Raw genomic sequence first — 19546 nt, 5'->3', positions numbered from 1 at the left:
CTTCGTGGCCTCTCCACTCCATTTGTTTAGGGACTGGTAGAAGTAGTTTCCATTTTGGTAGCTGCAACTGTCACAGCTGTCATAATGAAACCAGGCTTATCTCTTCACGATTGAGTACCTGCTGTTCACTGCTACTGTATAAAACCATGCCACAATTCCTGTACAATCTTTTTTTTCTTTTAATAGTTACCTAATATTTTCACATACCTAGCTTTTTACTAACCCATGGCCAGTTTTTTTTTTCAAGTGCCCCAGCGTTTTTGCCACATGCCTAATAATAACATTTTCCAAAGGCTCAAACACATCCGCTGTGTCTGATCCTCCTGTTCGGACCTAGACCGATCGCCTCCTGACCGTGCTGCACAGCTCTTATCTCGAGCTTTTCTCTGCTCTCATCCTTGAGACTCACTTTGCCCGTCTCCTTTCTTGGATTCCCTATGTAAACGAAAAATAAAGTCCTGAGCCCTCTACCAACTGTTTTATGTTTTGTTTTGTATTTGAGACAGGGTCTTGCTCTGTTGCCCAGACTGGAGTGCAGTGGCAGTGTCTTGGTTCACTGCAGCCTCTGCTTCCTGGATTCAAGTGATCCTCCCATCTCAGCCTCTTGAGTAGCTAGGACCACAGGCATGCACCACCATGCTGGTTATTTTTAAATTTTTAGTAGAGACAGGGTGTCACCATGTTGCCCAGGCTGGTCTCAAACTCCTGGGCGAAGCTATTTGCTCACCTCTGCCTTCTGAAGTGCCGGAATTGGCTGGGCATAGTGGCTCACACCTGTAATTTCAGCACTTTGGGAGGCTGAGGAGGGCGGATCACTTGAGGTCAGGAGTTCATGACCAGTCTGACCAACATGGTGAAACTCCATCTCTACTAAAAATACAAAAATACAGTGTGTGTGTGTGTCTGTGTGTGTGTCTATATATACGTGTGTGTGTGTGTGTATATATATATATATATATATATATATATATATATTAGCTAGGCATGGTGGTGCACGCCTGTACTCCCAGCTACTTGGGAGGCTGAGCCAGGAGAATTGCTTGAACCCAGGAGGTGGAGGTTGCAGTGAGCTGAGATCGTGACACTGCACTCCAGCCTGGGGAACAGAGCAAGAATCTGCCTCAAAAAAGAGAAAAAAAAGGAAAAGCCGGCTAGGTACAGTGGCCCACACCTGGAATCCCAGCACTTTGTGAGGCCGAGGCGGGAGGATCACCTGAGACCAGGAGCTGGAGACCAGCCTGGCCAGCATGGCGAAACCCCATCTCTACTAAAAATACAAAAATTAGCCGGGTGTGGTGGTACTCGCCTGTAGTCCCAGCTACTTGGGAGGCTGAGGCGGGGGAATCGGTTGAACCCGGGAGGCGAATGCTACAGTGAGCCAAGATCTGGCCACTGCACTCCAGCCTGGGTGACAGAGTGAGACTCTGTCTCAAAAACAAAAAACAAAAAAAAAAGAAAAGTAAAAGCAAAGTGCTGGGATGACAGGTGTGAGCCACTGCGCCCAGCCAGCCCTCCACCAATTGAACAGATTCCCTCTTGGCCAAGGGGACCCCAGAGAAATTTTTACAACAGTTTCCGGCCGGGTGGATCCGCCTATAACCTATAAGCCCCCACTTCAAGATATCCCACCTTTTTAGGTCAAACCAACATATACCCTCCATGTATGTATTTATGTCTTTGCTTAAAAACTCCTGCCTGGCCGGGCACGGTGGCTCAAGCCTGTAATCCCAGCACTTTGGGAGGCCGAGACGGGCGGATCACGAGGTCAGGAGATCGAGACCATCCTGGCTAACACGTTGAAACCCCATCTCTACTAAAAATACAAAAAATTAGCCGGGCGAGGTGGCGGGCCCCTGTGGTCCCAGCTACTCGGGAGGCTGAGGCAGGAGAATGGCGTGAACCTGGGAGGCGGAGCTTGCAGTGAGCTGAGATCCGGCCACTGCACTCCAGCCCAGGCGACAAAGCAAGACTCCGTCTCAAAAAAAAAAAAAAAAAAAAAAAAACTCCTGCCTTTCTAAAGTGTACAAAACCAAACTGTAAACCGACCACTTCAGAACCACTTACTCAAGGCTTCTTGGATGTGTGTTTTCCTGGGGACCACAGTCATTCATATTGGCTCAAAGTAAACCTCTTGAAAGTATTTTGTGAAGCTGGGCATGGTGGCTTACGCCTGTAATCCCAGCCCTCCGGGAGGCTGAGGTGATTGGATAACTTGAGCCCAGGACTTAGAGACCATCCTGGGCCACATGTTGAAATCCCATCTCTACAAAATACACAAAAATTAACTGGGTGTGGTGACACACGCCTGCGGTTCCAGCTACTCTGCAAGGATCGCTTGAGCCTGGGAGGCAGAGGCTGCAGTGAGCTGAGATCGCACCACTGCACTCTTAAACTGAGCAACAGAATGAAGCCCTCTTTAAAAAAAGAAGAGCCCGGGCACGGTGGCTCATGCCTGTAATCCCAGCACTTTGGGAGGCCGAGGTGGGCAGATCATGAGGTCAGGGGTTTGAGATCAGCCTGACCAACATGGTGAAACCATCTCTTACTAAAAACACAAAAATTAGCCGGGCATGGTGGTACATGCCTATAATCCCAGCTATTCAGGAGGCTGAGGCAGGAGAATCACTTGAATCCGGGAGGCGGAGGTTGCAGTGAGCTGAGATCGTGCCATTGCACTCCAGCCTGGGCAACAGAGCAAGACTGTCTCAAAAAAAAAAAAAGAAGAAGAAGAAGAAGGAAAAAATGTCTTCTTCAGAGTTTGGCTTTTCTGTTAACAGCTGTTTCCTGGAATCTGCATCCTCCTCCTTCTGGCTTTACTCCCTTTCTTTGCTGCAGTAAGACTCCTTAGTAACTTCCTGGGAAGGACCCATGTCTAGACAGTTGCCTGTTCTACTGGAAGGTTCCCCAGAACCCCTGCTTCCTCTCTGTGTCCTGCCTGAGAAGCACAGAGCCTGGGCCACTGCATATTTTCCCTGCAGGCTTGAAGCTCGGCCAGGACCTTGAGTATTCTCAGTTACTGATGAACTAGGTTGTTGCCTGAGACACTGAAAAATCAAACATGTTGCTAAATATGTGGAAACGAGAGCCACACGAATTAAATCCTCTTGTAAAACTCTCCACTCTAGCCCCTGGGTGCAGGCGTTCTTAGGTGGAGCCTCTCCATCTCTTGCTGTCGGCCCGAGGATGTGCTTCCTCCCTCTGTACATAAGTTCCCCCAACAAATGCTTTGGGCTTATCACCCTGGCATTTGGTGCTTTGCTTCTTTGGGACCAACCAGCCCCACCTCGGGATGGTTTGGGGCAGTCCCTTGCTGGAATTTGCCTGCTACCACTTTTGGAGTGACTTTAGCCATGGGCTGGAGGGATGAAATAGCAGAGTCGGCAGGATTCCAAAGAAATGGGCTGGGGGAACCAGAAGCAATGGGGAGACCCCCGGATGGCCACAGGATCCCTGTAGCCTGCTTGCTTCACACTGTCTCCTTGTACAGCAGCCTGAGGATTAAAACTCTTTTTCTGCTGCAACCTGTGGTGTCGGTGTAGTGATGTTCCATGCATCAGGAAACGGACCCGCTATGGCCACAACAGAGAGATGACTCTCCAAAGGGTTTCACCAGGAATGATGGGGAATTGCAGTTTGGGATATGCATGCTACGGCAGACCACAGGCACATCCAGAGAGGCTGGGACGGGAAGCTTCTAAAACACAGAAAGGAGAAGCCCACCTAAGCTGCTTTGAAACAAAGAGCACAGGTGACACGGACTTTGTGTTAGTCCATTCTCACGGTGTTACGAAGAACTGCCTGAGACTGGGTAATTTATAAAGGAAAGAGGTTTAACTGACCCACAGTTCCACATGGCTGGGGAGGCCTCAAGAAACAATCACGGCAGAAGGGTTAGTAAACACGTCCTTCACATGGCTGTAGGAGAGAGATGTGCTGAGCAAAGGAGAAAAGCCCCTTATACAACTACCAGATGTCCTGAGAACTCACTGTCACGAGAACAGCGTGGGGGTAACTGCCCCCATGATTCAATTACCTCCCACCAGGTCCCGCCCACAACACATGGGGATTATGGGAACTGCAAGAGGAGATTTGGGTGGGGACACAGCCAAACCATATCAGGCTTGCTGCAGGAGTTGGCATTCGTTTGGAGGTGAAGACGGCCCTTGTTAGGCAAGCGTCCTTATGCAAGCAGTTTAGCTGCAGTACTGTGGTTTTGAGAAATTCCTTAGTTTCTTTCCTGGAACACCTGGGAGAGCCCTTCCTTCGTGGCCTCCTGGCTCCATTTTTCAGGGTTTGACATAAGTGACTCCATTTTGGTACTGGCCACGTTCGCACTGGATATCCACAGATAATGTCTTCCAGGCTCAGGTCTGTCACCCCTGCATGTGCAAGGCTGAGCTAACTGCCACCTGTGTGGCCTTAGGCCCCTTGGCAGCCGGGACAACATGTTTTTTTCTCTTTTTTTTTTTTTTTTTGAGACAGAGTCTCATTCTGTCGCCCGGGCTGGGGTACTATGGCGCGATCTCAGCTCACTGCAAGCTCCGTCTCCTGGGTTCAAGCGATTCTCCTGCCTCAGCCTCCTGAGGAGCTGAGATTACAGGCACGGACCACCACGCCCGGCTAATTTTTATATTTTTTTAGTAGAGACAGGTTGGCCAGGCTGGTCTCAAACTCCTGACTTCAGGTGATCCACCTACCTCGGCCCCCCAAAGTGATGGAATTACAGGCATGAGTCACCACACCCATCCTCCTTTCTTTTTTTTTTTTTTTTTTTTTTTTTTTGAGACGGAGTCTCGCTGTGTCACCCAGGCTAGAGTGCAGTGGCAGGATCTCGGCTCACTGCAAGCTCCGCCTCCCGGGTTCCCGCCATTCTCCCGCCTCAGCCTCCGAGTAGCTGGGACTACAGGCGCCCGCCACCTCGCCCGGCTAGTTTTTTGTATTTTTAGTAGAGACGGGGTTTCACCGTGTTAGCCAGGAGGGTCTCGATCTCCTGACCTCGTGATCCACCCGCCTCGGCCTCCCAAAGTGCTGGGATTACAGGCTTGAGCCACCATGCCCGGCCCTCCTTTCTTTTTTGAGACAGGGTCTCTGTTGCCCAGGTTGGAGTGCGGTACAGTGATCACAGCTCACTGCAGTTGCGACCTCCTGGGCCCAAGCCATCCTCCTACCTCTGCTTCCTGAGTAGCTGGGACTACAGCTGTGTGCCACCACACCCAGTTAATTTTTGTATTTTTTTAATAGTGATGGGGTTTTGCCCCGTTGCTGAGGCTGGTCTTGAACTCCTGGCTCAAGTGATCTGCCTGCCTTGGCCTCTCAAAGTGCTGGGATTACAGGCTTGAGGCACCGCACTCGGCTGACAATGGTCACGTTCTGTCACCCAGGCTGCAGTGCAGTAGAGAGATCTCAGCTCACTGCAATCTCTGCCTCCTGGGTTCAAACAATTCTCCTGCCTTCACCTTCCTAGTAGCTGGGATTATAGGCATGTGCCACCACATCCAGCTAATTTTCTCTTTTCTTTTTTCTTTTGAGACAGAGTTTCCTTCTTGTTGCCCAGGCTGGATTGCAGTAGCATAATCTTGGCTCACTACAACCTCCACCTCCTGGGTTTCAGCGATTCTCCTGCCTCAGCCTCCCAAGTAGCTGGGACTACAGGTGTGCACCACCACAACCAGCTAATTTTTTAATTTTAGTAGAGATGGGGGTTTCACTATATTGGTCAGGCTGGTCTTGAACTCCTGACCTCAAGTGAGCCACCTACCTCGGCCTCCCTAAGTGCTGGGATTACAGACGTGAGCCACTGTGCCTGGCCAGTACCTACTTTTTTCTTTCCTTTCCTTTTTTTTTTTTTTTTTTTTTTTTGAGACAGTCTTGCTCTGTCGCCCAGGCTGGAGTGCAATGGCACAATCTCAGCTCACTGCAACCTCCACCTCCCAGGTTCAAGCGATTCTTCTGCTTCGGCCTCCAGAGTAGCTGGGACTACAGATGTGTGCCAGCACGCCTGGCTAATTTTTTGTATTTTTGTAGTAGAGACGGGGTTTCACCATGTTGGCCAGGCTGGTATTGAACTCCTTACCTCAACTGATCCACCTGCCTCAGCCTTCCAACGTGCTGGGATTACAGGTGTGAGCCACTGTGTCCGGCCAGTACCTACTTTCTTTTTTCTTTTTTCTTTTTTTTTTTTGAGACAGAGTCTTGCTCTGTTGCCCAGGCTGGAATGCAGGGGCACGATCTCGGCTTGCTGCAAGTTCCGCCTCCCAGGTTCATGCCATTCTCCTGCCTTAGCCTCCCAAGTAGCTGGGACTACAGGTGCCTGCCACCATGCTCGGCTAATTTTTTTGTGTGTGTATTTTTTTTTTTTTTTTTTTTTGGAGATGGAGTCTTGCTCTGTTGCCCGGGCTGGAGTGCAGTGGCCGGATCTCAGCTCACTGCAAGCTCCGCCTCCCGGGTTTACGCCATTCTCCTGCCTCAGCCTCCCGAGTAGCTGGAACTACAGGCGCCCGCCACCTCGCCCATCTAGTTTTTTGTATTTTTTCAGTAGAGACGGGGTTTCACCGTGTTCGCCAGGATGGTCTCGATCTCCTGACCTCGTGATCCGCCCGTCTCGGCCTCCCAAAGTGCTGGGATTACAGGCTTGAGCCACTGCGCCCGGCCCTTTTTTGTATTTTTTTTAGAGATGGTGCTTCACCATGTTAGCCAGGCTGGTCTTGATCTCCTGACCTCGTGATCCACCCACCTCGGCTGCCCAAAGTGCTGGGATTACAGGCGTGAGCCACCACGCCCGGCCGCAGTTACCTACTTTTGTAACATATTTGTGGACCAGGTTTGGCCCCTGCATGAAAATCAAATAATTAAGTAAATCAATGACTATTTTCAGCAATATGGTAAATCAGGTCACCTGAAAGATCCTCTCAATGAAATAATAAAAGATCTGTATAACATGTTTCATTGGTATTATTATTATTATTTTTGAGACAGGGTCTCACTCTGTCGCCCAGGCTGGAGTACAGTGGCGCAATCACGGCTCACTGCAACCTTGGCCTCCTGGGCTCAAGTGATTCTCCTTTCTCAGCCTCCTGAGTAGCTGGGATTACAGGCTCGTGCCACCACACCCAGCTAATTTTTTTTTTTTGGTACATTTTGTAGAGACAGGGGTCTCACTGTGCTGCCCAGACTAGTCTCCAACTTCTGACCTCAAGTGATCTGCCTGTCTCAGCCTCCCAAAGTGCAGGAATTACAGGCATAAGCTGCCGCACCCGCCTTTTTTTTTTTTTTTTTTTTTTTTTTTTTTTTTTTTTTGAGACGGAGTCTCGCTCTGTCGCCCAGGCTGGAGTGCAGTGGCGCGATCTCTGCTCACTGCAAGCTCCGCCGCCTCCTGGGTTCACGCCATTCTCCTGCCTCAGCCTCCCGAGTAGCTGGGACTACAGGCGCCCGCCACCATGCCCAGCTAATTTTTTTGTATTTTTAGTAGAGACGGGGTTTCACCGTGTTCGCCAGGATGGTCTCGATCTCCTGACCTCGTGATCCGCCTGCCTCGGCCTCCCAAAGTGCTGGGATTACAGACGTGAGCCACCGCGCCCAGCAACCTGGCCTATTTTTTAATTATTTTTAAGAGATGGGGGTCTTGCTCTGTTCCCCAGGCTGGAGTGCAGTGGTGTGATCATAGCTAACTGCAGCCTCAAACTCCTAGGCTTAAGGGATCCTCCCCCCTCAGCCTCCCAAGTAGTTGGGACTACAAGTGTGAGCCACTGTGCCTGGCAAACAATCTGTATAAAATATCGAAAGCACGGGAGGCTGAGGCAGGAGAACTGCTTGAACCCAGGAGACAGAGGCTGCAGTGAGCTGAGATCGCACCACTGCACTCCACCCTGGGTGACACAGCAAGATTCCATCTCAAAAAAAAAATATATATATATATATATGTATCGTTTAAAATCCGTGACTGAGCTGACACACAGTAAGGAAGTAAATCGCAGCCTTGAAATAGAAAACTTGGAGCACAGGAGGAGGAGGGGCCCGAGGGGAGCGCACGCCAGGCTTGGACTCATGGAGGGATCCGGATTCTCTCCCATCTCTCCACCTGGCAGGGCCTCGACATTTTTGACTAACTGTATGACATGTGAGTGAATTCTGCATAGTGATGCATTCAGCATGCATTGTGGCTATGCAGTGGCTTCCCGAATGCAGCTCTGAAGGCAGCTTTGCAGAGGTACCGGGGACAGAGCAAGACTGCTGCCTGCCACAGGGAGGAGAGATGGGAAGGGATGCCAGCCACACGTGCTCAGGAAGGCCCAGGTGGCACAGGTGTGGACAGAGACTCAACTCTGCTTAAGAAGGAAATTGGCCGGGCGCGGTGGCTCACGCCTGTAATCCCAGCACTTTGGGAGGCTGAGGTGGGCAGATCACCTGAGGTCAGGAATTTAAGACCAGCCTGGCCAACATGGTGAAACCCCGTCTCTACTACAAATACAAAATTAGCCAGGTGTGGTGGCAGGTGCCTGTAATCCCAGCTACTTGGGAGGCTGAGGCAGGAGAATCACTTGAACCCAGGAGGCAGAGGCTGTAGTGAGCCAAGATCGCGCCACTGCACTCCAGCCCGGGCAACAGAGTGAGACTCCGTCTCAACAACAACAACAAAAAAGGAAATCAACAACATCATGACAGTCAGCGTAACTTTGCACCAAAGGAGAAGGGGAAGTTCCAGAACTTTCTTCAGGCTTCACAGATAAGTCGCACACAGGCCTTTCAGGAGAGAGGTCACATTGGAGATGTTCAGGACAGGACGTTGCCAGTGGCAGAGACTGTTCCGAGTGCTGGAGTTAGCACGTGGCAGGTCCCACCTCAGAAGTCCAGCTGTGTAGAAAGCTCCTCTGAGCAAAGGGCAGGCCCAAGCACAGTTTAACAACATCAGAAAAGACAGCAAGACAGGCTCCTCCGAATTCTCTGCTCCGGGTGGAGAGGGGGACCCTGTGAGTGTGCTTGGTGACCCCCGTGGAGACGTGGACAGCAGGGGCCGCTCACCGTCCTCCAGCAGCTGGTCACTAAGTAGGCTGGAGGCTGGAAGTTCCTGTTAACCTTCTAGAAAGATGGGCCTCCCTGAACTGGCAGGTTCCTGAAAAGAAAATTTTTTTTTTTTTTTTTTTTGAGACGGAGTCTTGCTCTGTTGCCCGGGCTGGAGTGCAGTGGCCGGATCTCAGCTCACTCCAAGCTCCGCCTCCTGGGTTTACGCCATTCTCCTGCCTCAGCCTCCCGAGTAGCTGGGACTACAGGCGCCCGCCACCTCGCCCGGCTAGTTTTTTGTATTTTTTAGTAGAGACGGGGTTTCACCATGTTAGCCAGGATGGTCTCGATCTCCTGACCTCGTGATCCGCCCATCTCGGCCTCCCAAAGTGCTGGGATTACAGGCTTGAGCCACCGCGCCTGGCCAAGAAAATGTTTTAAGAAAAAGAAAATAAAAATAGATGGGCCTACAGAGCTCAAGCACACCAAAGATTAGGTAACAGGTGGAATAGAGCTTTTCCAAAGGGGAACAGGATATGGTACCTGTGGCGGAAAAGAGGACGTAATGACACGTACAGCGGGAACGGGAACAGGAGCACCACGGATGTTCTGACCCCACACCTGATCAGCCGACCCTGCGCCTGAGCAGCCCAGCCCACTCCACACCTGACCAGCCGAACCCACACCTGACCAGCCCACCCCACACCTGACCAGCCCATTCCACACCTGACCAGCCGACCCCACACCTGACCAGCCCACCCCACACCTGACCAGCCCATTCCACACCTGACCAGCTGACCCCGCACCTGACCAGCTGACCCCGCACCTGACCAGCCCACTCCACACCTGACCAGCCGAACCCACACCTGACCAGCCCACTCCACGCCTGACCAGCCCACCCCACACCTGACCAGCCCACTCCACACCTGACCAGCCGACCCCGCACCTGACCAGCCCACTCCACACCTGACCAGCTGACCCTGCACCTGACCAGCCCAGCCCACTCCTGACCAGCCCAGCCCAGCCCAGCCCACACCTGACCAGCCCACTCCACACCTGACCAGCCGACCCTGCACCTGACCAGCCCAGCCCACTCCTGACCAGCCCAGCCCAGCCCACACCTGACCAGCCCACTCCACACCTGACCAGCCGACCCTGCACCTGACCAGCCCAGCCCACTCCTGACCAGCCCAGCCCAGCCCACACCTGACCAGCCCACTCCACACCTGACCAGCCGACCCTGCACCTGACCAGCCCAGCCCACTCCTGACCAGCCCACCCCACACCTGACCAGCCCACTCCACACCTGACCAGCCCACCCCTCACCTGACCAGCCCACCCCCCCCCACCAGCCCAGCCCACACCTGACCAGTCCACTCTACACCTGACCAGCCCAGCCCTCACCTGACCAGCCGACTCCCACACTGACCAGCCGACCCCCACACTGACCAGCCGACCCCTCACCTGACCAGCCCACTCCATACCTGACCAGCCACCCCACACCTGACCAGCCCAGCCCACACATGACCAGCCCACCCCACCCCTGGCCAGCCCACCCCCGCGCCTGACCAGCCCACCCTGCACCTGGCCAGCCCTATCTAGGTCACCAGCTGACCCTGTGCTGAGCAGCGTGGCCCAATCCTCACCCTGCCTTCCCCATGGGCCTCGTTGTCACTGGCTCCATATGGGGTCTGTGTACGAAGAGCAGAAACAGACAGAACCTGGGTGAGCTTCACGTGTGCCTTCTCACTGATCCTTGGAAACAAGCAGATTCTACTCTCTTCACCACTCTTTCTGCTCAGTTTGATGCACTGTAGGCAAAAGCTGCCATCTTGCCAAGGCTCAGCCTCCTGGGCGATGGGAGGGCTGGAAGATGGCAAGCCCCTTGGGGGATACGGGGCACCTGCAGGTCCCTCCACTTCCAGGTGCCCTCCACAGGGTCTTGGGGCAGCAGAAGCCCCTTGGAGGGACCTGACTCTACTTCCTGGCCTCATGGGCCCTCTAAGCCTCAGTTGTCCTCTCTGTACCAGAGGACAGCCAGTGGTCAGTGGCCCTTTGGGCTTGGCTGCTGCCCCTTACCTGCTGACTCGTCGCCCATCTGTACTAGGGGTCAGGGAGTCAAGGGGCGGGTTCCGGTTAGGCTCACCTTCCTATGTGACCTGGTCGCCACAAGGCATAGCTCCTTTCCTAAGAGGAAAGCATCTGAGCCTGAGGGTCCGCCGTGAGCCCCAAGGGTCCACCATGAGTGCTGAGGGTCTGCTGTGAGTCCCGAGGGTCCACTGTGCTCCAGCCCACTTGGGTCTAATGGAACCATTGGACCTGGAGAAACTGCCCAACCCCCATTGCTCAGAACTGAGTGGGCTGGGCCTCCTCAGGGGGACCCTGGAAGCCGGGGCTGCTCCATCTCTGCTCTACCAGGGAGAAAACAGAGGCCCGGGTGGTGGGGCCGTGGCTTCCGGTCTGCTGACCACCTGCCCTAGAGACATGCTTCAAAATGCTGCAGGCCAGGTTCATGCCTGTAATCCCAGCACTTTGGAATGCCAAGGCAGGAAAATCACTTGAGGCCAGGAGTGTGCGACCAGCCTGGGCAATACAGGAGACTCTGTCTCTCCAAAAAAAAAAAAAAAAAAAAAAAAAAGGCCCAAAGGATGGGGGGTTACTTGGACGAAGGCTCTGGCAAGCACAAGCTCAGCTGTGGGTTACCTGTCAGTCTCACTGCAACAAGCAGCCAGCACTGCAGGAAACGGACAGCTGCTGGGACAGAGTCCTGTCCACCCTCCCTGAAGCCCCTGGAGGATGAGGCTCCTCCCAGCTCTTGCAGCCACCGAGCCCTGGGGTCTGTGGGGTCCCTCAGCTCCACCCCTTCACTGGCAACGCCACTGTGGATGCTCTTGGGATGGGACCCAAGAGGCCACCTCCTCCCCCAGCTCAGGCCACAGAGATGCCCGGGCCACGGTGCCATCTGCTTCAGTGGTTGGGCTGAGGCACCTGCAGGGACTGGGCCCGCCATCCTGCGAGAGCCCAGGGAGACTGAGGACAGCATTTGAGAAAGTCACCCCAGAGAGGGACTCTCAGGTTTGGATCCCACTGAGGTCAGCATTTGGCCCAGGCTCCGAGCCCAGGATCTGGTGAGAATGGGGCATCCACTAAAGGTCACTCCTCCCTGGCAGCAGCAGAGCAGTGTTGGGGGGGGCACCCGCCTCTCCACCAGGGGCTCTGTCCCCTCCCTGGGGGGTCACCCACCTCTCCACCAGGGGCTCTGTCCGCTCCCTGGGGGGGCACCCGCCTCTCCACCAGGGGCTCTGTCCCCTCCCTGGGGGGCACCCGCCTCTCCACCAGGGGCTCTGTCCCCTCCCTGGAATTTTGGAGGCATGACCAGAGGTTGTGAAGGGCTCACAGGAGCACACGTTTCTGGAAGAGAAAGCAGTCACTGCTGCTGGAGAAACAGGAGACCCACAGGGGCAGAAAAGCGTGGCTCCCGGGAGCCTTAAAGGAGAAGTGTGTGCCAGGATGCTGAAAATGGCACTTAGCTCCCAGCGTAAAGGGGCTGAGGGTCATGGGGGCCATGAGAAGCGGGTGGCTGCTGCCCTGGAGCTCTCGTTCTCACAGCTCCTAAGCATCGGAGCCATTCCCCAGGTCCCCAGGGACCCACATGCTCAAGTCCCAGCTGGCCCCGTGCCAGCCACAAGGCTCCCTCAAGGCCATGGCCAGGAGGACACCTCGTCCGGAAGCTCCCCTGCCCCCATGTCTCCACTGTTGCTGGAGACTTCCACTGTTACTGGTCCAGCCTTCCCCTGCCAGGCAAAAGCATGTTCAGCCCATCCTGGAGCTGGGGCCGTTGGAAAGAAGAGGGGTTCCCAGAGGGCGGCCTGCCGAGAGGGCCAGCGGCTTCCCTGCTACAGTGAGCACTGAGCCCTGGCCAGGGCTGCCCACAAGCCCCCGTGGCCCAGTCACCTGTGTGGGGAGGAGATCAGGAGTGGCTGGGTGGGACCTCTGAGGGGTCCCCTGGACAGACACCCCTCTGGGGGCAGAAGTAGGGTCTGAGAGAACAGGGGAAGCACTTCCTCAAGCAGGGACCCCCTGGGTGGGGCTCAAGCTGCGGCAGAGGATGGGCCAACCTGGGGAGCAGAGGGACAGCCTTTCAGAGACCGTCTGATGCTTCCACGCACGACAAGAAACCAAGAACGTCTGATAGTTATTTTTCTGACACCTTCTATTTATGGAAGTGATACTTACTATTCGCGATCATGATCTGCTTTCAGAAAGCACTCTAGGTGAAAAAGTGAACTCACTTAAAGAAAACATTTAGTGACTGTCAGGATGCTAGTGTGTATACAAACAGCATTGGAGACGGTGCTGCAGGCAGGGAAGCCTGTGCGTGTGAAAGACCACCGCTGCCCCAGTGCAGGCGCTAAGCAGAGGCCACTCCCTCTCCCTCCTCCTCGCCCCTCCCTGTCCCCTTCCCTCCTTCCTTCCTTAGGGTTGGCCCCAGCTGGACTTCGCAATACCCAGGTCCCCATAGCTCAGCAGGAGGCTGCGGGAAGCAATGTTTTCCTCTCACAGACTCGGTTTCTGCTGCTCTGCTGGCCACCCGAGGCTCCACCCTTTTCTCTGATGGTCCCTCTTCCCTCGCTGCTGGCCTCTCACTAGGAGCTCAGTCCCAGGACTAAGTCTGCAACCATAGTCCCTGGCTAGAGGTCTGATGCAAGGCGGGCAGGACTAGCTTCATAGGGGTCTGCAGGGTCTGCAGCCACGACATCCTGGAACCCTCGGTTGCAATGGTCAGAAACCCTGTGTTTTGGTGTTGACAATGACTTTGCAGTCCAGGAGGTGGCTGGCTTCAGGTGAGGCTGGATCCAGATGCTGGAAGCAGCTGGGCCAGGCTGGCGTCCTGCCTCTCCCAAGGCTGGCTTCATTCTCCCGTTCTTCCCACCACCCACCTTCAGGGCCACAGCAGCTGGAATCCAACACCTGTCAGGGGCAGTCACCCCTTTCACAAGAGCTTCAGCAAAGGCCTTGAGGCTAAGGGATCCAGTCTGGCTGGCCGGGCCCAGGTCACCTGCCAACTCCTAGGCAGGGGAGTGTCAGCCCCACCCAAGCTCCCCATGACCTGAGGATGGATAAAGAGGGCTGCCCAGAGGGAAATGGAGGTGCTGCAACACGAAGCTGGAATGGTCACAGCACAGGGTGAAGGCCCCAGCTGTCCTCAGGCCAACATACCAAGGTAGTTACGGGCCCCCCACCCCATACACCGTCATCCAGGCTCCTGCCCTGCCCCACTGCCCATGCCCTCACAAGGGGCTTCCACTGAAAACTGGTGCAGTAGGCCGGCTGAACCCCTGAGGAGTTCTGGGCAAGGACATGGGGGTCCCCTGAGTCACCATCACTCTCTGCTTTGCTGGCGCAGCCCCTGAGTCGCCTCACAATGCTGGGGCAAGAGTCAGAGCCTAGGGTCTGCCCTTCCTAAGCAGAGGTGGGAGCTGGGGGCAGGGGGCAGGAAGCGCCTCTCCCAAGGTTTCTGCCCCCAACCTCTCTGTGCCAGGTGCAGAGGCCTCAGCAGATCCTGCCAGGGGGCCAACAGGTTGGAGAAGTGGCGTAGGCGGTCAGGGCCCTCCATGCCAGGGACAGAGGTGCACCGTGACCGCAGTTGGTGGAGGCCTGACCGCTGGGCCTGGGCTCTGGCTGAGCCTCTGAGATCCTGTGGGGGCCTGACCACTACCCTGGGTTTTTCAAGATGACCAGGAGTTCGTGAGGCTGGGTGGGGACTCCGTGGGGGGCAGGGACATGGCCATCCAGAGGTCGGGAGCAGAATAGCCAGTCTCTCCTCGCTCTCCCCCCAGGCAAGGGGAGCACAGAAAGGGGTTGCAGGAGCTCAGGGTCCAGTTGCCAGAGACTCCTCCCCACCCCTGCAGACCCAGAGCTGGCTCAGCGGAGGTGCCAGCCCAGCCTTAGGTGCACGGCTTGGCCTCCTTTCCAGTTAGGGCAGGCCGGCCAGACCCAGCCATGTCTGCATATAGTCCCCGGCTATAGCCCTGACCCTGGAGGGGTGTCCTGGTTGCTGGGTGATCTATGCAGGGACGGGATTAAGGGGCCGGGGTGTTGGGGTGCGTCTCGCCTTCCCCTCCCCGTCAGTGCCACCTACCCACTGCACTGGGTGGGCTTTCTGAATTCCCTTTGTCCAGCCCTGACCTCCCTGCAACCATCGGGAGGGCCCCCCAGAGCGCATCTGCGGAAGAGGGGGGGCGATGAGGCTGAGAAGGTCGGCGCCCTGCAGCTGCCCCAGCTGCGTGCGGAGCGAAGGGAGTTCTCACCTTGCGAAGTCTCCTCTGTCAGGCTTTCCTCCGGGTGGGCGCTGTCCGTCCATAAGGAACAGAAGCCACGGGGCCAAGGAAAGGCTCCATGCTGGTCCTCACCCCATCGGTATGGGCAGGTACCCTGACTGTGCGGGTCCCCGCCGCGGGTCCAGGACGGCCAGTGCGAGGGTGCGAGGCCCGGGGTCCTGCGTGTGCCAGGCCACTGCGCCCCCATCGTAAAGCACGAAGTCCCCGAATGGTGTGGCCACGGGCGGTCGCGGAGCTGCAGGACACGAAACGAAGCCGGCCACAGCCCGTGAGTTTCGGCTCGGAAAAGCCGCAGGGGTCCAAGGTGCGCTCATTAGGCGGGAAGCCGGGGGAGCGGCGGCCCTGCCCGCATCCCGGCCCCTGCCCGCATCCCGGCCCCTGCCCGCATCCCGGCCCCTGCCTGCACCCCGCGCCCCTGTCCGCACCCCAGCCCCACCTGCACTTCGGCCGCCTTACTGCGCCCCCCTACTCCCCGCGCCCGCCCCGGATCCCCCGCACCCGCAGGCCGCGGCCCGGCGAGGGTTAAGTGGGGCGGGGCGAGGGGCGGCCCCGCCTCCGCCGCCGCGCCGGGTCCGAGCGCGCACGGGGCGCGGGGGCGGGTCGGAGCGGGCGGCGGCGGAGGGCGCGGCGCGCCGGGGATCGCGGGGAGCGGGCAGCGGGGACGGCGGCGGCGCGGCCCGCGTGACCCAGCGCCGCGCCCCGTGGCCCCGCCGCGCCCGGCCCAGCCGCAGGATGCGCGCCCCGCCGCTGCTGCTGCTGCTGGCCGCCTGCGCGCCGCCGCCCTGCGCCGCGGCCGCCCCGACGCCGCCGGGCTGGGAGCCGGCCCCCGACGCGCCTTGGTGCCCCTACAAGGTGCTGCCCGAGGGCCCCGAGGCGGGCGGCGGGCGCCTGTGCTTCCGCAGCCCCGCGCGCGGCTTCCGCTGCCAGGCTCCGGGCTGCGCGCTGCACGCCCCGGCCGGCCGCTCCCTGCGCGCCAGCGTCCTGCGCAACCGCAGCGTCCTCCTGCAGTGGCGCCTGGCCCCGGCCGCCGCGCGCCGCGTGCGCGCCTTCGCGCTCAACTGCTCGTGGCGCGGCGCCTACACGCGCTTCCCGTGCGAGCGCGTGCTCCTCGGGGCCTCCTGCCGCGACTACCTGCTGCCCGACGTGCACGACGGCGTCCTCTACCGCCTGTGCCTGCAGCCGCTGCCGCTGCGCGCTGGGCCCGCCGCCGCCGCGCCAGAGCCCCCCGAGCCCGCCGAGTGCGTGGAGTTCACCGCCGAGCCGGCCGGCATGCAGGACATCGTGGTGGCCATGACGGCGGTGGGCGGCTCCATCTGCGTCATGCTGGTGGTCATCTGCCTGCTGGTGGCCTACATCACCGAGAACCTCATGCGCCCAGCCCTCGCGCGCCCCGGCCTGCGCAGACACCCCTGAAGCGCGAGGCCGCCCGCCCACCTGGGCGCCGCCTGCCCGAGGGCGCCTGAGCTCCCAGGTCCTCCGCCCGCTCTCCTCTCCTCATTCCTGCTGCTTCCTTAAGATCCCCGCAGAGGAGGACCTGCCGGCGACGGCTCCGGTACCTTGGCATCGTCACACGCCCTTCCCAGCCGGGCGTCAGACTCCCAGACTCTGGCTCCGGATTGACCCCTGGGCCTGCGCTGCTGTGCTGGCAGCATCTAGGGCTCTCCCCGCTCACCACAGGCCTTCATAGAGGCGGCCAGGGCATGGAGCCCCTTCCAGTAAGAGCCATGGGCACTCCGGATCACCCCGCACCTCCATCCTGTGCCAAATTGTCCCAGATAGACCGTCGCCCTTGCTAGGTCACTGTGCTTTGCAGGCCTGGGACGCAGCTCTCCAAGCCTGTCCTCCCCCGCCCCACCCCACTGGGCTTAGGTTAGCTTCGTGCCTTAGTATCTCGGGCCCACTGCAGGAGCCAACACCCCCTGCTGTCCAGGGGGGTCTGTGGCCCTAAGATTGGCCGGCCCCTCCATGTATCTGGCCAGCGTCCCCTTGGAGACACCCCCACCTTCAAGAGCTGCAGAAGCATGAGGTGAGGGCCTGCAGTGCTCTGTACCGTTTAGGGTGTTGGACCAGCTGGGAGCCATAACATGGCAGGCCTGGCCGAGCGGCCAGGGTGAGTGTTCTCAGACCCGGGGCGGCTGGTGGTTCTCCAGGGCCAGGTACCCCTTTTGTGTGTGCGGCCTCTGACTAGGACTTCCTGTGGAAATGGGGGCAGATGGTGGCCATCACTGCTGGCTCCCAGGGCAGAAGCTTAGATACCAGCCTTGAGCAGTCCGACTTTCCACTGTGGCCTGAATCCCAAGCCTCAGCCAACCCAGGGGACCTCAACAGCGACGGTGTGACTGACAGCACCACCCCTAGCGTTTGCATGCCCAGGGGTCCAGAGCCAGGATCTGGCCCGGCAGTGCCACCCGCCATGGAAGAAAAGCTGACCCTGCCCACCTGCTGCAGACCTGGGCCCCGGGCTAAGGTTGCTTTCTGTGATGGCTGCCTGGTGACATTGGACACTAGGAGGGGTATGGCACTGCTCTCCCCTCCTGGAGCCCCTGGCACTGACCTCCTGGAATTGACCTGACTCCTGGTCACTGGCCAAACACCCACCTTCACCCCAGCCACCCCAGGCCCTGGCTGGTGCCCCATGACACCTGCAGCCCACCTCTGTGTCTTTGCTCCACCCACCCCTGCGTGGCGCTGGTCAGGCGCAAACCTGGTGCCAATGTCTAAATGTCCATCCTCAGATCAACAGTGCTGTCTGTGTGTTATTTGGGAGGTGGGAGGGAAGAAAAAGGTGGATTCCCCTTCTCCCCAGCTGCCCTAGGACCCTTGGGTATTGGCCGGTGGCTGGCCCCGAACCCTCTCCTGGCCTGGGTGGCATTGGCCCCGGGTGGTGTTGGCACTGGCAGCGTGTGCGGCACACTGCCTTACATTTCCTGCCAGGACAGGCAGGGTGCCCAGTGCTTGTCTCTGCGCCTTCTTGTCGTGGGCCAGCTGTGTTGGTGGGGGATGGGGGAGGCAGTACCTGCCGCGCTTAGAAATAAACCATTCCCACAGCTACCCACTTGAGCTGTGACGGCCACAGTTAGGCTGCTCCGGAGGGGCTCCCCACCCTGTCTGGACCTCCCTGTGCAGAGCTAGAGCTGGGGTGGGAACGGTGGACAGGACAGTCTGGGGCTCCTGTGTGTATCCTGTGCTGAATGCCACCCTCCCTCCCCCACAGCCTCTTCCAGGCTGTCCTTGAGGCACCTGCAGCCAGCGGTGACCCTGAGGGAGCAAAAACAGGCGGGGACGGGGGGGAGCCCAGCTCTGAGGAGTGACTCATCCCCAGAGGGGGTGTGCAGCGATGTGTCTGGACAGTCTGGCGGGAGTGGGGGCTTCCCGTTCCAGCCACCTTCTGCCCTGGCCACTGGCAAGGGTGTTGCCATGTCTTCTACCAGCAAAGGCAGAGTCCAGGGAGGTGGGGCAGCGTGGCTCCTTGGGGATCGATCGGGAAGTTTCGGAGGCTCCCTGGCCTGCGGCAGGATTCCGGCTTGTTTGTGAGCTTAGGCTCACACCGGCTACAGCCACAGGCCTGTCCTGTCAGTTCTGGGAGTTTCTCAGAGGCCTGGAGTCCAGCTGAGGGTTTGCAGAGGTGGGCTTGAGCAGCCTGTGGGCCCCAGGGGACAAGCCTTGGCCTGGGAGCAGGTGTTCCTGCTGAGGTGGGGGGGTATCTGCATCTGAGCTCGTGGTCACTTGCACTGACTGCTCGTTCCCTAGCTGGCCACCTTTCCAGCTGGCCCCATTATCCTCCCAGAGGCATGGGGACCCCCCAACCCCTCCCTCTGACCTGATGCACCTGAAAGATCTGTGGCGCACCTTCCAGTCCCACCCAGAAGGTTCTTTCCTTCTGCTCCACCTGGAGGAGCCTCTCCTCCCTCTCTCTCTCTTTCCATTCTCTCTCTCTCTTTCTCTCTCTCCTTCCTCTCCCTCTCCTTCCTGTGTATCTCTCTATCTCTGGCTCTCTCTCTGTTTCTCTGTCTCTGGCTCTCTGTCTCTCTCCATCTCTCTCTGTCCCTATTTCTGTGTCTCTGTCTCCATCTCCCTCCATCTCTCTCTGTCTTTGTCTCTCTCTGCCTTTCTTCTCCATCTCTCTCTCTTTCTCTCTGCCTCTCTCTGTGTCTCTTGTCTCTCTCCATCTCTCTCTGTCCCTCTCTGCCTCTCTCCATCTCTCTCTC

The 19546-nt window shown here is 57.6% G+C and overlaps 1 protein-coding gene across 1 annotated transcript; it reads left to right on the top strand.

Annotated features, from left to right (window-relative positions):
• Positions 1-15941: 15941 nt before the first annotated feature.
• On the top strand, positions 15942-18081 carry FNDC10 (fibronectin type III domain containing 10). The gene has a single exon (XM_030941652.1). It carries the CDS (start codon positions 16071-16073, stop codon positions 16749-16751), a length of 681 nt encoding a protein of 226 aa, XP_030797512.1. The 5' UTR covers positions 15942-16070; the 3' UTR covers positions 16752-18081.
• Positions 18082-19546: the final 1465 nt, after the last annotated feature.

The sequence above is a fragment of the Rhinopithecus roxellana genome, chromosome 12 (genome assembly GCF_007565055.1).
Source record: "Rhinopithecus roxellana isolate Shanxi Qingling chromosome 12, ASM756505v1, whole genome shotgun sequence".
NCBI lineage: Eukaryota > Metazoa > Chordata > Mammalia > Primates > Cercopithecidae > Rhinopithecus > Rhinopithecus roxellana.
The sequence above is the reverse complement of the archived record's forward strand: the minus strand, read 5'-3'. Positions and strand labels throughout refer to the sequence as shown.